The sequence below is a fragment of the Oncorhynchus mykiss genome, chromosome 12 (genome assembly GCF_013265735.2).
Source record: "Oncorhynchus mykiss isolate Arlee chromosome 12, USDA_OmykA_1.1, whole genome shotgun sequence".
In the NCBI taxonomy this organism is placed as follows: Eukaryota; Metazoa; Chordata; class Actinopteri; order Salmoniformes; family Salmonidae; genus Oncorhynchus; species Oncorhynchus mykiss.
In genome coordinates this window covers 8,593,769-8,618,642 of record NC_048576.1, presented here as the reverse complement: position 1 = coordinate 8,618,642, position 24,874 = coordinate 8,593,769, and the positions used below count along the sequence as shown (strand labels likewise).

The 24,874-nt window shown below is 42.2% G+C and overlaps 1 protein-coding gene across 4 annotated transcripts in view; it reads left to right on the top strand.

The window, feature by feature from the left end:
* arhgap24 (Rho GTPase activating protein 24) overlaps nt 1-24,314 on the top strand; it is a 215,225-nt gene extending 190,911 nt beyond the window's left edge. For 3 of the 4 annotated variants that reach the window (XM_036936831.1, XM_021622595.2, XM_036936832.1), the window contains 7 exons: nt 7,165-7,297; nt 13,625-13,698; nt 13,867-13,988; nt 14,220-14,332; nt 14,606-14,951; nt 15,374-16,097; nt 21,665-24,314. In XM_036936831.1, coding sequence (XP_036792726.1) covers nt 7,165-7,297; nt 13,625-13,698; nt 13,867-13,988; nt 14,220-14,332; nt 14,606-14,951; nt 15,374-16,097; nt 21,665-21,908 — 1,756 coding nt within the window. In that variant the 3' untranslated portion in view covers nt 21,909-24,314. The remainder of the gene's footprint in view (nt 1-7,164; nt 7,298-13,624; nt 13,699-13,866; nt 13,989-14,219; nt 14,333-14,605; nt 14,952-15,373; nt 16,098-21,664) is intronic. The other variant, XM_036936830.1, reaches the window with a different exon arrangement.
* Nucleotides 24,315-24,874: the final 560 nt, after the last annotated feature.

The following is a 24,874-nucleotide window of genomic DNA, read 5'->3' as shown; positions in this document are numbered from 1 at the left end:
CACTGACAGTCCTCCTGTAGTATTCTAACTCAGAATGACATTACATTCTAACGCTGACAGTCCTCCTGTAGTATTCTAACTCAGAATGACATTACATTCTGACACTGACAGTCCTCCTGTAGTGTTCTAACTCAGAATGACATTATATTCTGACACTGACAGTCCTCCTGTAGTATTCTAACTCAGAATGACATTACATTCTGACACTGACAGTCCTCCTGTAGTATTCTAACTCAGAATGACATTATATTCTAACACTGACAGTCCTCCTGTAGTATTCTAACTCAGAATGACATTACATTCTAACGCTGACAGTCCTCCTGTAGTATTCTAACTCAGAATGACATTACATTCTGACACAGACAGTCCTCCTGTAGTGTTCTAACTCAGAATTCTTCCATAGCGACTCAGGGCAGGCGAGAAGAGAATACTGGCATAGAGGTGACGATTGGGTCTGTTTTAATTTGAACTCCTAAACTATAGCACTGAGATAGAACTGCTAATTGGATACAGCTCCTGTTCTGGGGAGGGAGGGAGGGAGGGAGGGAGGGAGGGAGGGAGGGAGGGAGGGAGGGAGGGAGGGAGGGGGAGAGAACCCCTACTGTGTGGGATGTAGCAGAGAGGGATGTGTGTATCAGGATGGTGACACCTTCCATAACTCAGAGATGATAGAGGCATGTGAGAGATGGTCCCCTCTCCCACCACACACCACCGCCCACAGTATGACATTACTCAGAATGACATTACATTCTGATGCTGACAGTCCTCCTGTAGTATTCTAACTCAGAATGACATTACATTCTGACACTGACAGTCCTCTTGTAGTATTCTAACTCAGAATGACATTATATTCTAACACTGACAGTCCTCCTGTAGTATTCTAACTCAGAATGACATTACATTCTAACACTGACAGTCCTCCTGTAGTATTCTAACTCAGAATGACATTATATTCTAACACTGACAGTCCTCCTGTAGTATTCTAACTCAGAATGACATTATATTCTAACGCTGACAGTCCTCCTGTAGTATTCTAACTCAGAATGACATTATATTCTAACGCTGACAGTCCTCCTGTAGTATTCTAACTCAGAATGACATTATATTCTAACGCTGACAGTCCTCCTGTAGTATTCTAACTCAGAATGACATTATATTCTAACGCTGACAGTCCTCCTGTAGTATTCTAACTCAGAATGACATTACATTCTAACACTGACAGTCCTCCTGTAGTATTCTAACTCAGAATGACATTACATTCTAACACTGACAGTCCTCCTGTAGTATTCTAACTCAGAATGACATTATATTCTAACACTGACAGTCCTCCTGTAGTATTCTAACTCAGAATGACATTACATTCTGACACTGACAGTCCTCCTGTAGTATTCTAACTCAGAATGACATTACATTCTAACGCTGACAGTCCTCCTGTAGTATTCTAACTCAGAATGACATTACATTCTGACGCTGACAGTCCTCCTGTAGTGTTCTAACTCAGAATGACATTACATTCTGACGCTGACAGTCCTCCTGTAGTATTCTAACTCAGAATGACATTATATTCTAACGCTGACAGTCCTCCTGTAGTATTCTAACTCAGAATGACATTACATTCTGACGCTGACAGTCCTCCTGTAGTATTCTAACTCAGAATGACATTACATTCTAACGCTGACAGTCCTCCTGTAGTATTCTAACTCAGAATGACATTACATTCTGACGCTGACAGTCCTCCTGTAGTATTCTAACTCAGAATGACATTACATTCTAACACTGACAGTCCTCCTGTAGTATTCTAACTCAGAATGACATTATATTCTGATGCTGACAGTCCTCCTGTAGTATTCTAACTCAGAATGACATTATATTCTAACACTGACAGTCCTCCTGTAGTATTCTAACTCAGAATGACATTACATTCTGACACTGACAGTCCTCCTGTAGTATTCTAACTCAGAATGACATTACATTCTAACACTGACAGTCCTCCTGTAGTATTCTAACTCAGAATGACATTACATTCTGATGCTGACAGTCCTCCTGTAGTATTCTAACTCAGAATGACATTATATTCTGACGCTGACAGTCCTCCTGTAGTATTCTAACTCAGAATGACATTACATTCTGACACTGACAGTCCTCCTGTAGTGTTCTATCTCAGAATGACATTACATTCTGACGCTGACAGTCCTCCTGTAGTATTCTAACTCAGAATGACATTACATTCTGACGCTGACAGTCCTCCTGTAGTATTCTAACTCAGAATAACATTACATTCTGACACTGACAGTCCTCCTGTAGTATTCTAACTCAGAATGACATTACATTCTGATGCTGACAGTCTTCCTGTAGTGTTCTAACTCAGAATGACATTATATTCTAACGCTGACAGTCCTCCTGTAGTGTTCTAACTCAGAATGACATTATATTCTAACACTGACAGTCCTCCTGTAGTGTTCTAACTCAGAATGGCATTATATTCTAACGCTGACAGTCCTCCTGTAGTATTCTAACTCAGAATGACATTATATTCTAACACTGACAGTCCTCCTGTAGTATTCTAACTCAGAATGACATTATATTCTGACGCTGACAGTCCTCCTGTAGTATTCTAACTCAGAATGACATTACATTCTGACACTGACAGTCCTCCTGTAGTGTTCTAACTCAGAATGACATTATATTCTGACGCTGACAGTCCTCCTGTAGTATTCTAACTCAGAATAACATTATATTCTAACACTGACAGTCCTCCTGTAGTATTCTAACTCAGAATGACATTATATTCTAACGCTGACAGTCCTCCTGTAGTATTCTAACTCAGAATGACATTACATTCTGACGCTGACAGTCCTCCTGTAGTATTCTAACTCAGAATGACATTACATTCTAACGCTGACAGTCCTCCTGTAGTATTCTAACTCAGAATGACATTACATTCTGACGCTGACAGTCCTCCTGTAGTATTCTAACTCAGAATGACATTACATTCTAACACTGACAGTCCTCCTGTAGTATTCTAACTCAGAATGACATTATATTCTGATGCTGACAGTCCTCCTGTAGTATTCTAACTCAGAATGACATTATATTCTAACACTGACAGTCCTCCTGTAGTATTCTAACTCAGAATGACATTACATTCTGACACTGACAGTCCTCCTGTAGTATTCTAACTCAGAATGACATTACATTCTAACACTGACAGTCCTCCTGTAGTATTCTAACTCAGAATGACATTACATTCTGATGCTGACAGTCCTCCTGTAGTATTCTAACTCAGAATGACATTATATTCTGACGCTGACAGTCCTCCTGTAGTATTCTAACTCAGAATGACATTACATTCTGACACTGACAGTCCTCCTGTAGTGTTCTAACTCAGAATGACATTACATTCTGACGCTGACAGTCCTCCTGTAGTATTCTAACTCAGAATGACATTACATTCTGACGCTGACAGTCCTCCTGTAGTATTCTAACTCAGAATAACATTACATTCTGACACTGACAGTCCTCCTGTAGTATTCTAACTCAGAATGACATTACATTCTGATGCTGACAGTCTTCCTGTAGTGTTCTAACTCAGAATGACATTATATTCTAACGCTGACAGTCCTCCTGTAGTGTTCTAACTCAGAATGACATTATATTCTAACACTGACAGTCCTCCTGTAGTGTTCTAACTCAGAATGACATTATATTCTAACGCTGACAGTCCTCCTGTAGTATTCTAACTCAGAATGACATTATATTCTAACACTGACAGTCCTCCTGTAGTATTCTAACTCAGAATGACATTATATTCTGACGCTGACAGTCCTCCTGTAGTATTCTAACTCAGAATGACATTACATTCTGACACTGACAGTCCTCCTGTAGTGTTCTAACTCAGAATGACATTATATTCTGACGCTGACAGTCCTCCTGTAGTATTCTAACTCAGAATAACATTATATTCTAACACTGACAGTCCTCCTGTAGTATTCTAACTCAGAATGACATTACATTCTGATGCTGACAGTCCTCCTGTAGTGTTCTAACTCAGAATGACATTATATTCTAACGCTGACAGTCCTCCTGTAGTGTTCTAACTCAGAATGACATTATATTCTAACGCTGACAGTCCTCCTGTAGTATTCTAACTCAGAATGACATTATATTCTAACGCTGACAGTCCTCCTGTAGTATTCTAACTCAGAATGACATTACATTCTGACGCTGACAGTCCTCCTGTAGTATTCTAACTCAGAATGACATTATATTCTAACGCTGACAGTCCTCCTGTAGTATTCTAACTCAGAATGACATTACATTCTGATGCTGACAGTCCTCCTGTAGTATTCTAACTCAGAATGACATTACATTCTGACGCTGACAGTCCTCCTGTAGTATTCTAACTCAGAATGACATTACATTCTGACGCTGACAGTCCTCCTGTAGTGTTCTAACTCAGAATGACATTATATTCTAACACTGACAGTCCTCCTGTAGTATTCTAACTCAGAATAACATTATATTCTAACACTGACAGTCCTCCTGTAGTATTCTAACTCAGAATGACATTATATTCTAACGCTGACAGTCCTCCTGTAGTATTCTAACTCAGAATGACATTATATTCTAACACTGACAGTCCTCCTGTAGTATTCTAACTCAGAATAACATTATATTCTAACACTGACAGTCCTCCTGTAGTATTCTAACTCAGAATAACATTATATTCTAACACTGACAGTCCTCCTGTAGTATTCTAACTCAGAATGACATTATATTCTAACGCTGACAGTCCTCCTGTAGTATTCTAACTCAGAATGACATTATATTCTAACACTGACAGTCCTCCTGTAGTGTTCTAACTCAGAATGACATTATATTCTAACACTGACAGTCCTCCTGTAGTATTCTAACTCAGAATGACATTATATTCTAACGCTGACAGTCCTCCTGTAGTATTCTAACTCAGAATGACATTACATTCTGATGCTGACAGTCCTCCTGTAGTATTCTAACTCAGAATGACATTACATTCTAACGCTGACAGTCCTCCTGTAGTATTCTAACTCAGAATGACATTACATTCTGACGCTGACAGTCCTCCTGTAGTATTCTAACTCAGAATGACATTACATTCTGACACTGACAGTCCTCCTGTAGTGTTCTAACTCAGAATGACATTATATTCTAACACTGACAGTCCTCCTGTAGTATTCTAACTCAGAATGACATTATATTCTAACACTGACAGTCCTCCTGTAGTATTCTAACTCAGAATGACATTATATTCTAACACTGACAGTCCTCCTGTAGTATTCTAACTCAGAATGACATTACATTCTGACGCTGACAGTCCTCCTGTAGTGTTCTAACTCAGAATTCTTCCATAGCGACTCGGGGCAGGCGAGAAGAGAACACTGACATAGAGGTGATCGTTGGGACTGTTTTAACATGCTGTCACACTTTATTTATGCGCTACATCGTACAGTGCCCTCCACTTATATTGGCACTCGTGATAAATATGAGCAAAAGGGGCTGTAAAGAAAATATATTTGCAGTAATAATGTGTGACAAAAGGTTGTTGAGCTCCACAAATCAGGAAATTGCTATAAGAAAATAGCTCAACAGTTGAAAATGTCAATTTCCACTATCATGGCAATAATTAAGATGGTTAAAGCAACTGGAGATGTTAACAATGGACCTGGAAGAGGACGTGGGGCTATTATTGACCCCACACACAGTGAGGAGGATGGTTCGAGTGGCCAAAAAATCTCCAAGGGTCACAGATGTGAAATTGCAGACATTGGTTGGGTCTTGGGGTCAGAAAATCTCCCAAACTACGATCAGATTTCAACTTCAAACGGTACTAGAGCTTTCAATGGGACCAGATTCTATGGTCAGATGAGACCAAAATATATATATTTTTGGAAATAAACACCAGAGGTGGGTTTGGCGCAGACAGAAAGATAGATATGTAGAAAAGTACCTCATCCCCACTGTGAAGTATGGTGGTGGGTCGTTGATGTTGTGGGGCTCTTTTTCTTCCAAAGGCCCTGGACAACTAGTTAGGATACATGGTATCATGGACTCCATCCTGTACCAGCAGATATTAAATCAAAACCTGATTGCCTCTACTTGGAGGCTTAAACCTGGCCGTGGTTGGATCTTCCAGCAGGACAATGAACCAAAGCACACAAAATCAACACAAAAACTGTTCACTGACCACAGAATCAAGGTTTTGCCATAGCCGTCCCAGTCCTCTGACCTAAACCTCATAGAAAACCTGTGGGATGAGCTGAAGAGGAGAATCTACAAGCGTGGACCTGGGAATCTGAAGGATCTGGAGAGATTCTGTATGGAGGAATGGTCTCAGATCTCTTGTCATGTGTTCTCCAACCCCATTGCGCATTATAAGAGAAGACTCTGGGCTGTTATCTTCAGAAAAGGGAGGTTGCAGGAAGTATTGAATGAAGAGGTGCCAATAATTGTGGCACACATATATTTGAGAAAAACATTTGTTTTATGTTAAGAATGTATTTTTATTTTATTATTTTTATTTTTTCAATTATTTTACTTTCATGAAACGTTAAATTTGTGTGAATATTTTGAAAGAAGACAAAGAGGATAAACAATAAAATAAATAAAAATTCACAGCCTGTTTTGCTAATATTTACCAAGGGTGCCAATATTAGTGGAGGGCACTGTACATCCATCCTTCCACCCTCCCACCACCCCTCTCTCCTTTCCCTCCCTCATTGCCCCCTCCATACATTGATCTGTGTTTATGTCTTCTTCGTTTAAAGGTGCTTCATCTTACTCTCTCTACCCCTCTCCTCTACCTCTCTGCCTTCATCTCACTCCCCACTCTCCTCTCTCTCTGCCTCCATCTCTGTCCCTCCCTCACCCTCTCCTCTCCCTCTCTGCTTCCATCTTTGGCTCGCTATTTCTCTCTCTATTTCACCCTCTCACTTTCTCCTCTCTCATCCCTCTCTCTTCTCTCTCTCTATCCTTTCCTCTCTCTCATCCCTCTCTCTTCTCTCTCTATCCTCTCCTCTCTCTCCCTTCTCTCTCTTCTCTCTCTCTTCTCTTTCTCTCCTCTCTCTCTGCTCCTTTGCTCTCTCACTCTCTCCTCTCCCTCTCTCCCTCTCCTTCCTCTCTCTGCAGTAATACAGATGTTCATACAGTAGCCTCTCTACTAAAGCTGTATCTCAGAGAGCTACCAGAACCAGTCATCCCCTTCTCCAAGTTTGATGACTTCCTCTCCTGCACCAAAATGCTCTGCAAGGATGAGGAATCTGTAAGTACTTCCTGGGTCTAAGATTTAAGTTGTATTTGAAATGGCTTCCTATTCACTTTACTGCGTAGGGCCCTACTTTGTACCAGAGCATGTGAGACATGTCAAAAGTAGTAATAGGGTGCCGTTAACCATTCATATCGGATGAATCTTCTCTCACACTTCAAGACTTGCTGCTTTATGGGGTATCAGTCCTCAACTCCCCTCAGTCACTCTCCAATCCTGTTTGTTTTCATCTTTCATTCAGCAACTTGGTGTGTGTCTTAGCTGGGCTGAGCTGTGTGTGTGTTTGTGTCTTAACTGGGCTGAGCTGTGTGTGTGTTTGTGTCTTAGCTGGGCTGAGCTGTGTGTGTGTTTGTGTCTTAGCTGGGCTGAGCTGTGTGTGTGTTTGTGTCTTAGCTGGGCTAAGCTGTGTGTGTGTTTGTGTCTTAGCTGGGCTAAGCTGTGTGTGTGTGTCTTAGCTGGGCTGAGCTGTGTGTGTGTGTGTCTTAGCTGGGCTGAGCTGTGTGTGTGTCTTAGCTGGGCTGAGGTGTGTGTGTGTCTTAGCTGGGCTGAGCTGTGTGTGTGTGTGTGTGTTTTAGCTGGGCTGAGCTGTGTGTGTGTGTGTGTGTGTGTGTGTGTGTGTGTGTGTGTGTGTGTGTGTGTGTGTGTGTGTGTGTGTGTGTGTGTGTGTGTGTGTGTGTGTGTGTGTGTGTGTGTGTGTGTGTGTCTTAGCTGGGCTGAGCTGTGTGTGTGTGTTTGTGTATGTACGTGCGTGCTTGCATGCCCATGTGTGAATCTAACTCCAGCGTGGCTTATAGGCTAGCTATCTTACCTCTAAAATCACACAGCCAGTCAACCAGTCAGCCAGTCAACAAGTCAGCCAGTGAGCCAGCCAACCAGTCAGCCAGTCAACCAGTCAGCCAGTCAACCCATAGGTATCGGATCATTTCACAGCAAGCACAATCAAAGTCCTGAGCATGACCAGCAGATTGAACTGAAGAAGCCAAACATTTTTCTCGTTCTATATCTCATATTCCCACCCTGCTTTGCTGTCTTTTCTTTGAATGGTTTGAAAGACACAATGAAAATGTCAAAGAAAGTGAAGTTTTTTTTTTTCTTCACAGGATCAGTGTAGACCTTGAGAATGGCCCGTCGGTAAAGCTAGTGAGGTCACGGCAGGAGACACAATAATGGTCTGGGATACGGGCTTTCTCCCAAATGATACCCTATTGAAAAGTATTGCACTAGATAGGGAATAGGGTGCTCTTTGGGACTCAACTAAGGATATTGATTATGGTCAAATCTGGACCAGATTAAAAATGGAGATCTGTTAAGATATCGTCAATGGATCACCTATGACTTGTTAAATGGACTCATAAGATTAATGGTACAGGTATGCTGAATTGGATAAATAGGGTTTATTATGCATTTTTAATATCCATTCATAATGTGGGGAAAATATCGACTAAGGATAAATTTAAAACATACATGTCAACCAGAGGCTTCGTTAACTGTTAACTATCTACTTCCGTAAAACAATACATACATGTCAACCAGAGGCTTCGTTAACTGTTAACTATCTACTTCTGTAAAACAATACATACATGTCAACCAGAGGCTTCGTTAACTGTTAACTATCTACTTCCGTAAAACAATACATACATGTCAACCAGAGGCTTCGTTAACTGTTAACTATCTACTTCCGTAAAACAATACATACATGTCAACCAGAGGCTTCGTTAACTGTTAACTATCTACTTCCGTAAAACAATACATACATGTCAACCAGAGGCTTCGTTAACTGTTAACTATCTACTTCCGTAAAACAATACATACACGTCAACCAGAGGCTTCGTTAACTGTTAACTATCTACTTCTGTAAAACAATACATACATGTCTACCAGAGGCTTCGTTAACTGTTAACTATCTACTTCTGTAAAACAATACATACATGTCAACCAGAGGCTTCGTTAACTGTTAACTATCTACTTCCGTAAAACAATACATACATGTCAACCAGAGGCTTCGTTAACTGTTAACTATCTACTTCTGTAAAACAATACATACATGTCAACCAGAGGCTTCGTTAACTGTTAACTATCTACTTCCGTAAAACAATACATACATGTCAACCAGAGGCTTCGTTAACTGTTAACTATCTACTTCTGTAAAACAATACATACATGTCAACCAGAGGCTTCGTTAACTGTTAACTATCTACTTCCGTAAAACAATACATACATGTCAACCAGAGGCTTCGTTAACTGTTAACTATCTACTTCCGTAAAACAATACATACATGTCAACCAGAGGCTTCGTTAACTGTTAACTATCTACTTCTGTAAAACAATACATACATGTCAACCAGAGGCTTCGTTAACTGTTAACTATCTACTTCCGTAAAACAATACATACATGTCAACCAGAGGCTTCGTTAACTGTTAACTATCTACTTCTGTAAAACAATACATACATGTCAACCAGAGGCTTCGTTAACTGTTAACTATCTACTTCCGTAAAACAATACATACATGTCAACCAGAGGCTTCGTTAACTGTTAACTATCTACTTCCGTAAAACAATACATACATGTCAACCAGAGGCTTCGTTAACTGTTAACTATCTACTTCCGTAAAACAATACATACATGTCAACCAGAGGCTTCGTTAACTGTTAACTATCTACTTCTGTAAAACAATACATACATGTCAACCAGAGGCTTCGTTAACTGTTAACTATCTACTTCCGTAAAACAATACATACATGTCAACCAGAGGCTTCGTTAACTGTTAACTATCTACTTCTGTAAAACAATACATACATGTCAACCAGAGGCTTCGTTAACTGTTAACTATCTACTTCCGTAAAACAATACATACATGTCAACCAGAGGCTTCGTTAACTGTTAACTATCTACTTCCGTAAAACAATACATACATGTCAACCAGAGGCTTCGTTAACTGTTAACTATCTACTTCTGTAAAACAATACATACATGTCAACCAGAGGCTTCGTTAACTGTTAACTATCTACTTCTGTAAAACAATACATACATGTCAACCAGAGGCTTCGTTAACTGTTAACTATCTACTTCTGTAAAACAATACATACATGTCAACCAGAGGCTTCGTTAACTGTTAACTATCTACTTCCGTAAAACAATACATACATGTCAACCAGAGGCTTCGTTAACTGTTAACTATCTACTTCCGTAAAACAATACATACATGTCAACCAGAGGCTTCGTTAACTGTTAACTATCTACTTCCGTAAAACAATACATACACGTCAACCAGAGGCTTCGTTAACTGTTAACTATCTACTTCCGTAAAACAATACATACATGTCAACCAGAGGCTTCGTTAACTGTTAACTATCTACTTCCGTAAAACAATACATACACGTCAACCAGAGGCTTCGTTAACTGTTAACTATCTACTTCTGTAAAACAATACATACATGTCTACCAGAGGCTTCGTTAACTGTTAACTATCTACTTCCGTAAAACAATACATACATGTCAACCAGAGGCTTCGTTAACTGTTAACTATCTACTTCCGTAAAACAATACATACATGTCAACCAGAGGCTTCGTTAACTGTTAACTATCTACTTCTGTAAAACAATACATACATGTCAACCAGAGGCTTCGTTAACTGTTAACTATCTACTTCCGTAAAACAATACATACATGTCAACCAGAGGCTTCGTTAACTGTTAACTATCTACTTCCGTAAAACAATACATACATGTCAACCAGAGGCTTCGTTAACTGTTAACTATCTACTTCTGTAAAACAATACATACATGTCAACCAGAGGCTTCGTTAACTGTTAACTATCTACTTCTGTAAAACAATACATACATGTCAACCAGAGGCTTCGTTAACTGTTAACTATCTACTTCTGTAAAACAATACATACATGTCAACCAGAGGCTTCGTTAACTGTTAACTATCTACTTCCGTAAAACAATACATACATGTCAACCAGAGGCTTCGTTAACTGTTAACTATCTACTTCCGTAAAACAATACATACATGTCAACCAGAGGCTTCGTTAACTGTTAACTATCTACTTCCGTAAAACAATACATACACGTCAACCAGAGGCTTCGTTAACTGTTAACTATCTACTTCCGTAAAACAATACATACATGTCAACCAGAGGCTTCGTTAACTGTTAACTATCTACTTCCGTAAAACAATACATACACGTCAACCAGAGGCTTCGTTAACTGTTAACTATCTACTTCTGTAAAACAATACATACATGTCTACCAGAGGCTTCGTTAACTGTTAACTATCTACTTCCGTAAAACAATACATACATGTCAACCAGAGGCTTCGTTAACTGTTAACTATCTACTTCTGTAAAACAATACATACATGTCAACCAGAGGCTTCGTTAACTGTTAACTATCTACTTCCGTAAAACAATACATACATGTCAACCAGAGGCTTCGTTAACTGTTAACTATCTACTTCTGTAAAACAATACATACATGTCTACCAGAGGCTTCGTTAACTGTTAACTATCTACTTCCGTAAAACAATACATACATGTCAACCAGAGGCTTCGTTAACTGTTAACTATCTACTTCCGTAAAACAATACATACATGTCAACCAGAGGCTTCGTTAACTGTTAACTATCTACTTCCGTAAAACAATACATACATGTCAACCAGAGGCTTCGTTAACTGTTAACTATCTACTTCCGTAAAACAATACATACATGTCAACCAGAGGCTTCGTTAACTGTTAACTATCTACTTCCGTAAAACAATACATACATGTCAACCAGAGGCTTCGTTAACTGTTAACTATCTACTTCCGTAAAACAATACATACATGTCAACCAGAGGCTTCGTTAACTGTTAACTATCTACTTCCGTAAAACAATACATACATGTCAACCAGAGGCTTCGTTAACTGTTAACTATCTACTTCCGTAAAACAATACATACATGTCAACCAGAGGCTTCGTTAACTGTTAACTATCTACTTCCGTAAAACAATACATACATGTCAACCAGAGGCTTCGTTAACTGTTAACTATCTACTTCCGTAAAACAATACATACATGTCAACCAGAGGCTTCGTTAACTGTTAACTATCTACTTCCGTAAAACAATACATACATGTCAACCAGAGGCTTCGTTAACTGTTAACTATCTACTTCCGTAAAACAATACATACATGTCAACCAGAGGCTTCGTTAACTGTTAACTATCTACTTCCGTAAAACAATACATACATGTCAACCAGAGGCTTCGTTAACTGTTAACTATCTACTTCCGTAAAACAATACATACATGTCAACCAGAGGCTTCGTTAACTGTTAACTATCTACTTCTGTAAAACAATACATACATGTCAACCAGAGGCTTCGTTAACTGTTAACTATCTACTTCCGTAAAACAATACATACATGTCAACCAGAGGCTTCGTTAACTGTTAACTATCTACTTCCGTAAAACAATACATACATGTCAACCAGAGGCTTCGTTAACTGTTAACTATCTACTTCCGTAAAACAATACATACATGTCAACCAGAGGCTTCGTTAACTGTTAACTATCTACTTCCGTAAAACAATACATACATGTCAACCAGAGGCTTCGTTAACTGTTAACTATCTACTTCCGTAAAACAATACATACATGTCAACCAGAGGCTTCGTTAACTGTTAACTATCTACTTCCGTAAAACAATACATACATGTCAACCAGAGGCTTCGTTAACTGTTAACTATCTACTTCCGTAAAACAATACATACATGTCAACCAGAGGCTTCGTTAACTGTTAACTATCTACTTCCGTAAAACAATACATACATGTCAACCAGAGGCTTCGTTAACTGTTAACTATCTACTTCCGTAAAACAATACATACATGTCAACCAGAGGCTTCGTTAACTGTTAACTATCTACTTCCGTAAAACAATACATACATGTCAACCAGAGGCTTCGTTAACTGTTAACTATCTACTTCCGTAAAACAATTAGCTAATATTCTGTGGTGATGTCAAACTATTTATTTGCCCTAATCCATCCCATGAATCGCTCCCAAGAGCGTATTAAACTGATACATTAGGGGCTCCTGAGTGGCGCAGTGGTCTAAGGCACTGCTTCTCAGCGCTAGAAGTGTCACTGATGACACTGTGGACATTTTTTTTGATGAGCAAGAACAGTGGCAGCCATGGAAAGTGTTGGGAAAATAATTGGGTGACATCTTGTGGTCTTAATGTGAATTACAGGGGGGGGGGGGCTTCTTACCCCCTAGTACCCTACTTCTATAGTACATTGGGATGTACATTAAGTGCAACTTGTGTATTCTCTCCCCAGGGAATGAAGGAACTGAAAAGACAAGTGGAATGTCTACCTCCAGTCAACTACAATCTGCTTCAGTACATATGCAGGTAGAGTAGTATAGCTGCATTATTGTGTATTATTATAGTACTGTGAAGACCAGTATTATTTTTCATAGACTGACCTGCAAAGTTTCTAGTGTTGGTGACTTTGTTGTTCCACAGTATTGAACTATCATTAAAAAGCTTGCTGGGATGTTAATTGTGTTTCTCCTACAGATTTTTAGATGAAGTCCAGTCCTATTCAGGTGTGAATAAAATGAGTGTCCAGAACCTGGCCACGGTCTTTGGTCCAAATATACTACGGCCAAAGATTGAAGACCCTGTAGCAATCATGGAAGGTCAGTTTGTTTTCTAACTCAGCTTGATGTCTGTGGCTTTTCAGGTTGCCGTTGTCAAAGAGAACCTACCTGGTTAAATGAAGTGGAACGAACGGCATACATGATCTCAATAATGAATAAAATATGTAGTAATTTGACACCATTGTCCTTCTAGGCCTACGACACTGTGAGTATACAGTATTCTGATGCGTGTGGCCCTGTGAAGACGTATAACCTTTCTGGTGTTCTCAGGTACAGTGCTAGTGCAGCAGCTGATGTCTGTTCTGATTGGTCGTCACAACGTGTTGTTCCCTAGAGACGAGGACAGTCCCAAGACACTGGAGCTGGTCAACAACAACAATGAGGTGGGTGGTGTACGAGCCCGTGTGTACGAGCCCAAGCATGGTATTAAAAGCCTGGTACTAGCTAGCTAGCAACACCAAGGTTGTGGGTTCAAATAGTAGTGGAGGGGAATTCGGAGTCCCGCTCTAGTGATTAGTAGCCCTGGGACTTGTAAACCCAATCGTCAGCCTTGGTCCATAAGGTTCCTTCTTGGTCTAATGGTTATGACGTTGGGTTATTTTACAGATACTCAAATGTTCCCACTTCACAAAGTGTAATATATTATTATCCTGTAGGTCCAGAAGAGGCTGACCCAGATTGTGCCCACGGTACAGACTACAGAACAGAACAACAATACCCAAATACCCCAGCAGAGGGTGAAACAGTGTTCTTGGGAGACCCCCGAGTCGCCTCACCGCCAGCCCCCGGTAACGTTAGACAACAACGGCTCCGGTTCTCCTCGCTCAGCCAGCCCACTTAACGGCCATGTTACCGGGCGCTTTGACCTGGCCCGCAGCCCGCCGTTAACCGTTAAGAAGAACCCGGCGGTCTCCAAGGGCAGCGGCGTGGTCACCAACGGCTCGTTTAGTTGTTCCCCCTCTGGAGACGCAGCCAACCAGGAGAAGAGCCAGACTCTGCCCGGTAACACAGGTTACTTACTATCTGCTCTGTTCTGTCAGATTTGAATTGCACTAGGTTTGATTTGAATTGCACTAGGTTTGATTTGAATTGCACTAGGTTTGATTTGAATTGCACTAGGTTTGATTTGAATTGCACTAGGTTTGATTTGAATTGCACTAGGTTTGATTTGAATTGCACTAGGTTTGATTTGAATTGCACTAGGTTTGATTTGAATTGCACTACGTTTGATTTGAATTGCACTAGGTTTGATTTGAATTGCACTAGGTTTTGATTTTAACTGTTGATTTTGACTGTACTTCTAATGTAAGGTGTCCTTGAGTATAGGATAGGATATACTTTATTGTCCCCATGGGGAAATGTGTCTTGGACACTGACAGTCCTGAAAGTCACATAAAACATATTGTTGTTATTTTTATTAATAGGAGGCATCAGCGGCCTCCAGGCCCGGCGCACCCTGAAGGGCTCGGGCACCAAGATGGGCACCAGCGGGGTCCCTAACGGAGGTGTCCGCATGGGCGTGTCAAGTACCGACGTGGTCAACGGTACCCTGAACGGGCGTAATGGTCTGTGGGTTCCCAATGGCTACCCGGTCACCTTACGAGACAGCAAGTCTCGGGACTGTGGGGAGCAGACGGCAGCCCAGAACCGGCTGTCCACCTATGACAACGTCCAGCAACAACAACAACAACAACAACAACAGTTACAAAATCAACAACAGCCGTGTCTCAGCTCTAGCTGTGAGGACAAGCAGAGTGTGGACAGTGCTACCTGGTCCACCTCCTCCTGTGAGATCTCTCTTCCAGACAACTCCACGTCCTGCCGTTCCTCCACCACCACCTGCCCAGAACAGGACTTCTACGGTGGGCTGGGCCACTACCAGGACCCCCTGCTGCTGCTGGATGGACCTAGGGGGCTGTCCTCCCTCGACGAGCAGCCCCAGCCAGGGGGGGATGTGGAGGGGGAGCGGAGGAACGGTGCTGGAGGTAGTGGAGGGAGGGGTAGTGGAGCCACCAGCAGCAGTGATAACAGTGAGACGTTCCCTGTCAATAAAGGACCCAGTAGTCACAGTGCTCTACACAGCCTGGTGGCCAGCCTGAAACAGGAGATGCAGAAGCAGAAGACAGAGTACGAGGCCAGGATAACAAGGTAGCACCACTACCTCCTACTGTGTTTTTATAATAAAACTGAGATAGGCATTTATTTCATTTGAGGACAGTTCATGCATATCTTAACAAGCTCTTTCTGCAGACAGAGGATCTTTCTTAATTGTTTTTCTTCTCTTTCATTGCACTGATCTGAAAGAACGGACAAGGTGAAAGCCAGCCAAGTATTTTACAATCAGTTCAGATGAAGGGAATGAGATGAAGAGAAGACTGTTTTAGAGATTTAAGGAAGAGCTTAAAGATGTCCTTCTGTTGAAAAGCGATATCCCAGTATAAATACAGTAAACACACTAAAGAGAAGACAAAAAAAATGTATGAGCTAAATGTTTTTTTTTTTAGACAAACTTCAACGAGTAGGGCATTGAAGGAATTGGTCTAATGGGAATCCATGATCATATAAAATAAAATGTTAGTTGTCATATACTCTGAAATAAGGACTACACCGAACAGGTGTACTGTAGACCTTATCGTGAAATGGTTACTTACAAGCCCTTAATTAACCAACAATGCTGTTCAAGAAATAGAGTTAAGAAAATATTTACTAAGTAAACTAAAGTTTTAAAAAATTAAAAGAAGTAACACAAGAAAATGTCATAACAATAACGAGGCTTGTGGTACCGATACCGAGTCAATATGCGGGGGTACAGGTTAGTCGAGGTAATTTGCAAAGTGACTGTGCATAGATAATAAACAGTGTGTAGCAGCAGTGGATAGGGGGGTCAATGTTAATAGTCCGGGTGGCCATTTTATTAATTGTTCAGCAGTCATCAATCAAATGTATTTATATAGCCCTTCTTACATCAGCTGATGTCACAAAGTGCTGTACAGAAACCCAGCCTAAAACCCCAAACAGCAAGCAATGCAGATGTAGAAGCACGGTGGCTAGGAAAAACTCCCTAGAAAGACCAGAACCTAGGAAGAAACCTAGAGAGGAACCAGGCTCTGAGGGGTGGCCAGTCCTCTTCTGGCTGTGCCGGGTGGAGATTATAACAGAACATGGCCAAGATGTTCAAACGTTCATAGATGACCAGCAGGGTCAGATAATAATAATCAGGACTAAATGTCAGTTGGCTTTTTATAGCCGATCATTCAGAGTATCTCTACCGCACCTGCTGTCTCTAGAGAGTTGAAAACAGCAGGTCTGGGACAGGTAGCACGTCCGGTGAACAGGTCAGTGTTCCATAGCCACAGACAGAACAGTTGAAACTGGAGCAGCAGCATGACTGGGGACAGCAAGGAGTCATCAGGCCAGGTAGTCCTGAGGCATGGTCCTAGGGCTCCAGATATAACAGACTGACCCTAGCCCCCCGGCACATAAACTATTGCAGCATAAATACTGGAGGCTGGGACAGGAGGGGTCGGGAGATACTGTGGCCCCGTCCAACAATACCCCCAGACAAGGCCAAACAGGCAGGAAATAACCCCACCCATTTTGCCAAAGCACAGCCCCCACACCACTAGAGGGATATCTTCAACCACCAACTGACTATCCTGAGACAAGGCCGAGTATAGCCCACGAAGATCTCCCCCATGGCAAAACCCGGGTGGGGGTCTCCAACCCAGACAGGAAGGTCACGTCAGTGACTCAACCCACTCAAGTGACGCACCCCTCCTAGGGACGGCATGGAAGAGCACCAGTAAGCCAGTGACTCAGCCCCTGTAATAGGGTTTGAGGCAGAGAATCCCAGTGGAGAGAGGGGAACCAGCCAGGCAGACACAGTAAGGGCGGTTCGTTGCAACAGTGCCTTTCCGTCATGGCTTGGGGGTAGAAGCTGTTAAGAAGCCTTTTGGTTCTAGACTTCTTGCAGTGCGGTAGCAGAAAGAACAGTCTATGACTTGGGTGACTGGAGCCTTCCTCTGACACCGCCTGGTATAGAGGTCCTAGATGGCAGGAAGTTTGACCCCAGTGATGTACTGGGCCGTATGCACTACCCTCTGTAGCGCCTTATGGTCAGATGCCGAGCAGTTGTCATACCATGCGGTGATGCAACCGGTCAGGATGGTGCAGCTGTAGAACTGGGGACCAATGCCAAATATTTTCAGTCTCCTGAGGGGGAAAAGGTGTTGTTGTGCCCTCTTCACAATTGTCTTGGTGTGTTTGGACCATGATAGTTTGTTGGTGATACCAAGGAACTTGATACTCTCGACCCGCTCCACTTCAGCCCCGTCGATGTTAATGGGGGCGTGTTCGGCCCCCCTTTTCCTATAGCCCATGATCAGCTCCTTTGTCTTGCTCACATTGAGGAAGAGGTTTTTGTGCTTGCACCACACGGCCAGGTCTCTGACCTCCTCTCTATAGACTGTCTCATCGTTGTCGGTGATCATGCCTTCCACCGTTGTGTCGTCAACAAACTTCATGATGGTGTTGGAGCCGTACTTGGTCACGCTGTCGTGGGTGAACAGGGAGTACAGGAGGGGACTAAGCACGCACTCGTGAGGGGCCCCAGTGTTGATGATCAGCGTGGCAGTTGTGTGGTTGCCTACCCTTACCACCTGGGGGGCGGCCCGTTAGGAAGTCCAGGATCCAGTTGCAGAGAGAGGTGTTTAGTCCCAGGGTCCTTAACTTAGTGATGAGCTTTGTGGGCACTATGGTGTTGAACGCTGAGCTGTAGTCAATGAACAGCATTCTCACATAGGTGTTATTTTTGTCCAGGTGGGAAAGGGCAGTGTGGAGTGAGATTGAGATTGCGTCATCTGTGGAGCTGTTGGGGCGGTATGCGAATTGGAGTGTGTCTAGCGTTTCCGGGCATGATGGTCTTGATGTGAGTCATGACCGTCCTTTCCAAGCACTTTATGGCCACCGACATGAGTGTTACGGACAATAGTCATTTAGGCAGGTTACCTTAGTTTTCTTGGCCACGGGGACTATGGGGATCTGTTTGAAACATGTAGCTATTATAGACTGGGTCAGGGAGAGGTTGAAAATGTCAGTGAAGACACTTGACAGTTGGTCCACGGATGCTTTGAGTACACGTCCTGGTAATCCGTCTGGCCCAGCGGCTTTGTGAATATTGACCTGTTTAAAGGTCTTGCTCACATCGGCTACGGAGAGCGTGATCACACAGTCGTCCGGAACAGCTGGTGCTATCCTGTATGCTTCAGTGTTGCTTGCCTCGAAGCAAAATCAAATCAAATCAAATTGTATTTGTCACATACACAAGGTTAGCAGATGTTAATGTGAGTGTAGCGAAATGCTTGTGCTTCTACTTCCAACAGTGCAGTAATATCTAACAAGTAATCTTAACAATTCCCCAACAACTACCTAATACACACAAGTCTAAAGGGGTGCATGAGAATATGTACATGTAAGTACATGGATGAGCAATAACCGAGCGGCATAGGCAAGGTGCAATAGATGGTGTAAAATACAGTATATACAGTGGGGAGAACAAGTATTTGATACACTGCCGATTTTGTGTGTTTTCCTAGCATGTAGAGGTCTGTAATTTCTATCATAGGTACACTTCAACTGTGAGAGACGGAATCTAAAACAAAAATCAGGAAAATCACATTGTATGATTTTTAAGTAATTAATTTGCATTTTATTGCGTGACATAAGTATTTGATACATCAGAAAAGAAGAACCTAATATTTGGTACTGAAACCTTTGTTTGCAATTACAGAGATCATACGTTTCCTGTAGTTCTTGACCAGGTTTGCACACACTGCAGCAGGGATTCTGGCCCCCTCCTCCATACAGACCTTCTCCAGATCATTCAGGTTTCGGGGCTGTTGCTGTGCAATACGGACTTTCAGCTCCCTCCAACAATTTTCAATTGGGTTCAGGTCTGGAGACTGGCTAGGTCACTCCAGGACCTTGAGATGCTTCTTACGGAGTCACTCCTTACTTGCCCTGGCTGTGTGTTTCGGCTCGTTGTCATGCTGGAAGACCCAGCCACGACCCATCTTCAATGCTCTTACTGAGGGAAGGAGGTTGTTGGTCAAGATCTCACGATACATGGCCCCATCCATCCTCCCCTCAATATGGTGCAGTCGTCCTGTCCCCTTTGCAGAAAAGCATCCCCAAAGAATGATGTTTCCACCTCCTCTTCCTCCTCTGGATCTTCCAGATGGTCATTGGCAAACTTCAGACTGGCCTGGTCATGCACTGGCTTGAGCAGGGGGACCTTGCGTGCGCTGCAGGATTTTAATCCATGACGGCGTAGTGTGTTACTAATGGTTTTCTTTGAGACTGTGGTCCCAGCTCTCTTCAGGTCATTGACCAGGTCCTGCCGTGTAGTTCTGGGCTGATCCCTCACCTTCCTCATGATCATTGATGCCCCACGAGGTGAGATCTTGCATGGAGCCCCAGACCGAGGGTGATTGACTGTCATCTTGAACTTCTTTAATTTTCTAATAATTGCGCCAACAGTTGTTGCCTTCTCACCAAGCTGCTTGCCTATTGTCCTGTAGCCCATCCCAGCCTTGTACAGGTCTACCCTTTTATCCCTGTCCTTACACAGCTCACTGGTCTTGGCCATTGTGGAGAGGTTGGAGTCTGTTTGATTGAGTGTGTGGACAGGTGTCTTTTATAGGTAACGAGTTCAAACAGGAGCAGTTAATACAGGTAATGAGTGGAAAACAGGAGGGCTTCTTAAAGAAAAACTAACAGATCTGTGAAGGCCGGAATTCTTACTGGTTGGTAGGTGATCAAATACTTATGTCATGCAATAAAATGCAAAGGAATTACTTAAAAATCATACAATGTGATTTTCTGGATTTTTGTTTTAGATTCCGTCTCTCACAGTTGAAGTGTATTACAGACCTCTACATGCTTTGTAAGTAGGAAAACCTGCAAAATCGGCAGTGTATCAAATACTGGTTCTTCCCACTGTACATGTGATATGAGTAATGTAAGATATGTAAACATTATTAAAGTGGCATTATTTAGAGTGGCATTGTATAAAGTGACCAGTGATCCATTTATTTAAGTGGCCAGTGATTGGGTCTCAATGTAGGCAGCAGCCTCTCTGAGTTAGTGATTGGGTCTCAATGTAGGCAGCAGCCTCTCTGAGTTAGTGATTGCTATTTAGCAGTCTGATGGCCTTGAGATAGAATATGTTTTTCAGTCTCTCGGTCCCAGCTTTGATGCACCTGTACTGACCTCCCCTTCTGAATGGTAGCAGTGTCAACAGGCAGTGGCTCGAGTGGTTGATGTCCTTGATGATCTTTTTGGCAATCCTGTGACATCGGGTGCTGTAGGTGTCATGGAGGGCAGGTAGTTTGCCCACGGTGATGCGTTGTGCAGACCACACCACCCTCTGGAGAGCCTTGCGGTTGAGTGCAGTGCAGTTGACGTACCAGGCGGTGATACAGCCCGACAGGATGCTCTCGATTGTGCATCTGTAAAAGTTTGTCAGGGTTTTGGGTGACAAGCCAAATTTCTTCAACCTCCTGAGGCATTGTGTTATGTCATGACTTACCTGGACCACCTATTGAGATGTGCCTTTTGTTAAGTAAATTGGGTGTTAAATGATGTGAAAAAGAGACTGGAATGCCACTTTAAATAACTTCTTCCTCCTTCTAAACTAACTGCTCTCGTCTCTGCAGCCTGGAGCACAGTAACCTGGAGTTGGAGACTGAGATGGGGACTCTTCACGAGGAGCTGAACCAAGAGAAGAAGAAGGTCACCATGGTGGAGATCAAGTTTCGTAACGCAGAGCGAGCCAAGGATGACGCAGAGAAGAGGAACGAGATGCTGCAGAAAGAGATGGAACAGTTCTTCTCTACCTTCGGAGATCTGACCGACGACCCGCGCAGGCCCGACCGGGCCAATACCATCTGGATCCAGTGAGGGGTTGTGTCAGTGCAGGGTGGACTGTGCCATTTGAATCGAATGAGAGGGGGTGGGACTTGACAATGACTTGGAGACATATTGAAAGGGACATTACCGTCTGGATCTAGTGAGGGGGGTGTGTACCACCTGGGGGTGAGAGAAAGTGGGAGAATGTACTAAGGAGAAACTTTGACAGACTGCACCACCTGAATCTAGTGCGAGGGGGTGTCACAGTACACGGTGGAATGTGCCATTTTAATCTAGTGCGAGGGGGTGTGGCAGTGCAGGGTGGACTGTGCCATTTTAATCTATTGAGAGGGTGTGTGGCAGTGCAGGGTGGACTGTGCCATTTTAATCTAGTGAGAGGGTGTGTGGCAGTGCAGGGTGGACTATTCCATTTTAATCTATTGAGAGAGGGTGTGGAGGTGCAGGGTGGACTGTTCCATTTTAGTCTAGTGAGAGGGTGTGTGGCAGTGCAGGGTGGACTGTTCCATTTTAGTCTAGTGAGAGGGGGTGTGGCAGTGCAGGGTGGACTGTTCCATTTTAGTCTAGTGAGAGGGGTTTTGGCAGTGCAGGGTGGACTGTGCCATTTTAGTCTAGTGAGAGGCGATGGGAGTATGTACTAAGGCAGGTTTTCCCAAACTTGGTCCCTTGGACCCACGTGGCACACATTTTGGTTTTTGCCCTAGTACTACACAGCTGATTGAAATAATAAACTAGTAATCAACCTTTTATATCAAAAACCAAAACGTGCGCGTGTGGTCCCCAGGACTGAGTTTGGGTAACCCTGTACTGAGGAGTAGAAAAAACCATTGAGAGGGACAATACCGTCTGAAAGCAAGAGACAATATGGATACAGGGTGCATGTCGCTGGACCTCAACCATGCTGACTGACTGTGGCAATATTACTGAAGACGCCAGGCGGCTGGTTATCTGCCTGACACAGACTATGCCCAGCCTATACATGGACTACTGAAAGACTACACTACCCATAAAACCATTCTTCTTCACCATTTTCCTTCAAGATCCAATCAAGTATATAATCAACCCTGTTCCATGTTATCATGTATCTGGCTGTGTAGATAGAGGACCATGTTATCATGTATCTGTCTGTGTAGATAGAGGGCCATGTTATCATGTACCTGTCTGTGTAGATAGAGGACCATGTTATCATGTACCTGTCTGTGTAGATAGAGGACCATGTTATCATGTACCTGTCTGTGTAGATAGAGGACCATGTTATCATGTATCTGTCTGTGTAGATAGAGGACCATGTTATCATGTACCTGTCTGTGTAGATAGAGGACCATGTTATCATGTATCTGTCTGTGTAGATAGAGGACCATGTTATCATGTATCTGTCTGTGTAGATAGAGGACCATGTTATCATGTATCTGTCTGTGTAGATAGAGGACCATGTTATCATGTATCTGTCTGTGTAGATAGAGGACCATGTTATCATGTATCTGTCTGTAGATAGAGGACCATGTTATCATGTACCTGTCTGTGTAGATAGAGGACCATGTTATCATGTACCTGTCTGTGTAGATAGAGGACCATGTTATCATGTACCTGTCTGTGTAGATAGAGGACCATGTTATCATGTATCTGTCTGTGTAGATAGAGGACCATGTTATCATGTACCTGTCTGTGTAGATAGAGGACCATGTTATCATGTATCTGTCTGTGTAGATAGAGGACCATGTTATCATGTATCTGTCTGTGTAGATAGAGGACCATGTTATCATGTATCTGTCTGTGTAGATAGAGGACCATGTTATCATGTATCTGTCTGTGTAGATAGAGGACCATGTTATCATGTATCTGTCTGTAGATAGAGGACCATGTTATCATGTACCTGTCTGTGTAGATAGAGGACCATGTTATCATGTATCTGTCTGTGTAGATAGAGGACCATGTTATCATGTATCTGTCTGTGTAGATAGAGGACCATGTTATCATGTACCTGTCTGTGTAGATAGAGGACCATGTTATCATGTACCTGTCTGTAGATAGAGGACCATGTTATCATGTATCTGTCTGTGTAGATAGAGGACCATGTTATCATGTATCTGTCTGTGTAGATAGAGGACCATGTTATCATGTATCTGCTTGTGTAGATAGAGGACCATGTTATCATGTATCTGTCTGTGTAGATAGAGGACCATGTTATCATGTATCTGTCTGTAGATAGAGGACCATGTTATCATGTATCTGTCTGTGTAGATAGAGGACCATGTTATCATGTATCTGTCTGTGTAGATAGAGGACCATGTTATCATGTATCTGTCTGTGTAGATAGAGGACCATGTTATCATGTATCTGTCTGTGTAGATAGAGGACCATGTTATCATGTATCTGTCTGTGTATATAGAGAAAAAAACTATGCTGAAGAAAAGTTGTGAATGTGTAAAAAAAAAAAAATGTTACAAAAATATGTGTATGTTTGTCTGGTATATTTAAACAACATAACTACGTATCCATGTGTGACATTTCCATTTGATGTGAACTCTTGTTGTTGAACACACATTTTATTTTCAACATGGTGGTACTGAATGACTTTATGTACGCAGATGTAGTTTCTTGTGTCTCTAATCAAGTTAATATAACTTGTGTCTTTTTTTGCTGCGAAGCCATTTCATTCACCCCAAAGAAGAAGAGACAGAACATGTACTTGTTTTTTACAGACACTTTGGTTTGTTTGTCTGTACTGTAGCTTTAAGACATTGTCCGATAGGAACGGTCTGGCTTCAAATGAATCATATTTTGTAGATTATATTAAACCTGAATACAAGTCTGGTCAGTAATGGTTTCAACATTGAATGTTCATCTATAGTTGATATTTATCCTAAACTGAAACTGTACACGCATTGGTAATAAGACCCATCACTTGTTTTAGGATGTTTGGTCTAAGACTGGAAAAAAGAAGAAAGAGCACTGTAGTAGTGATGATTCTGGGTATTAACGGGCACTGTAGATCAGGG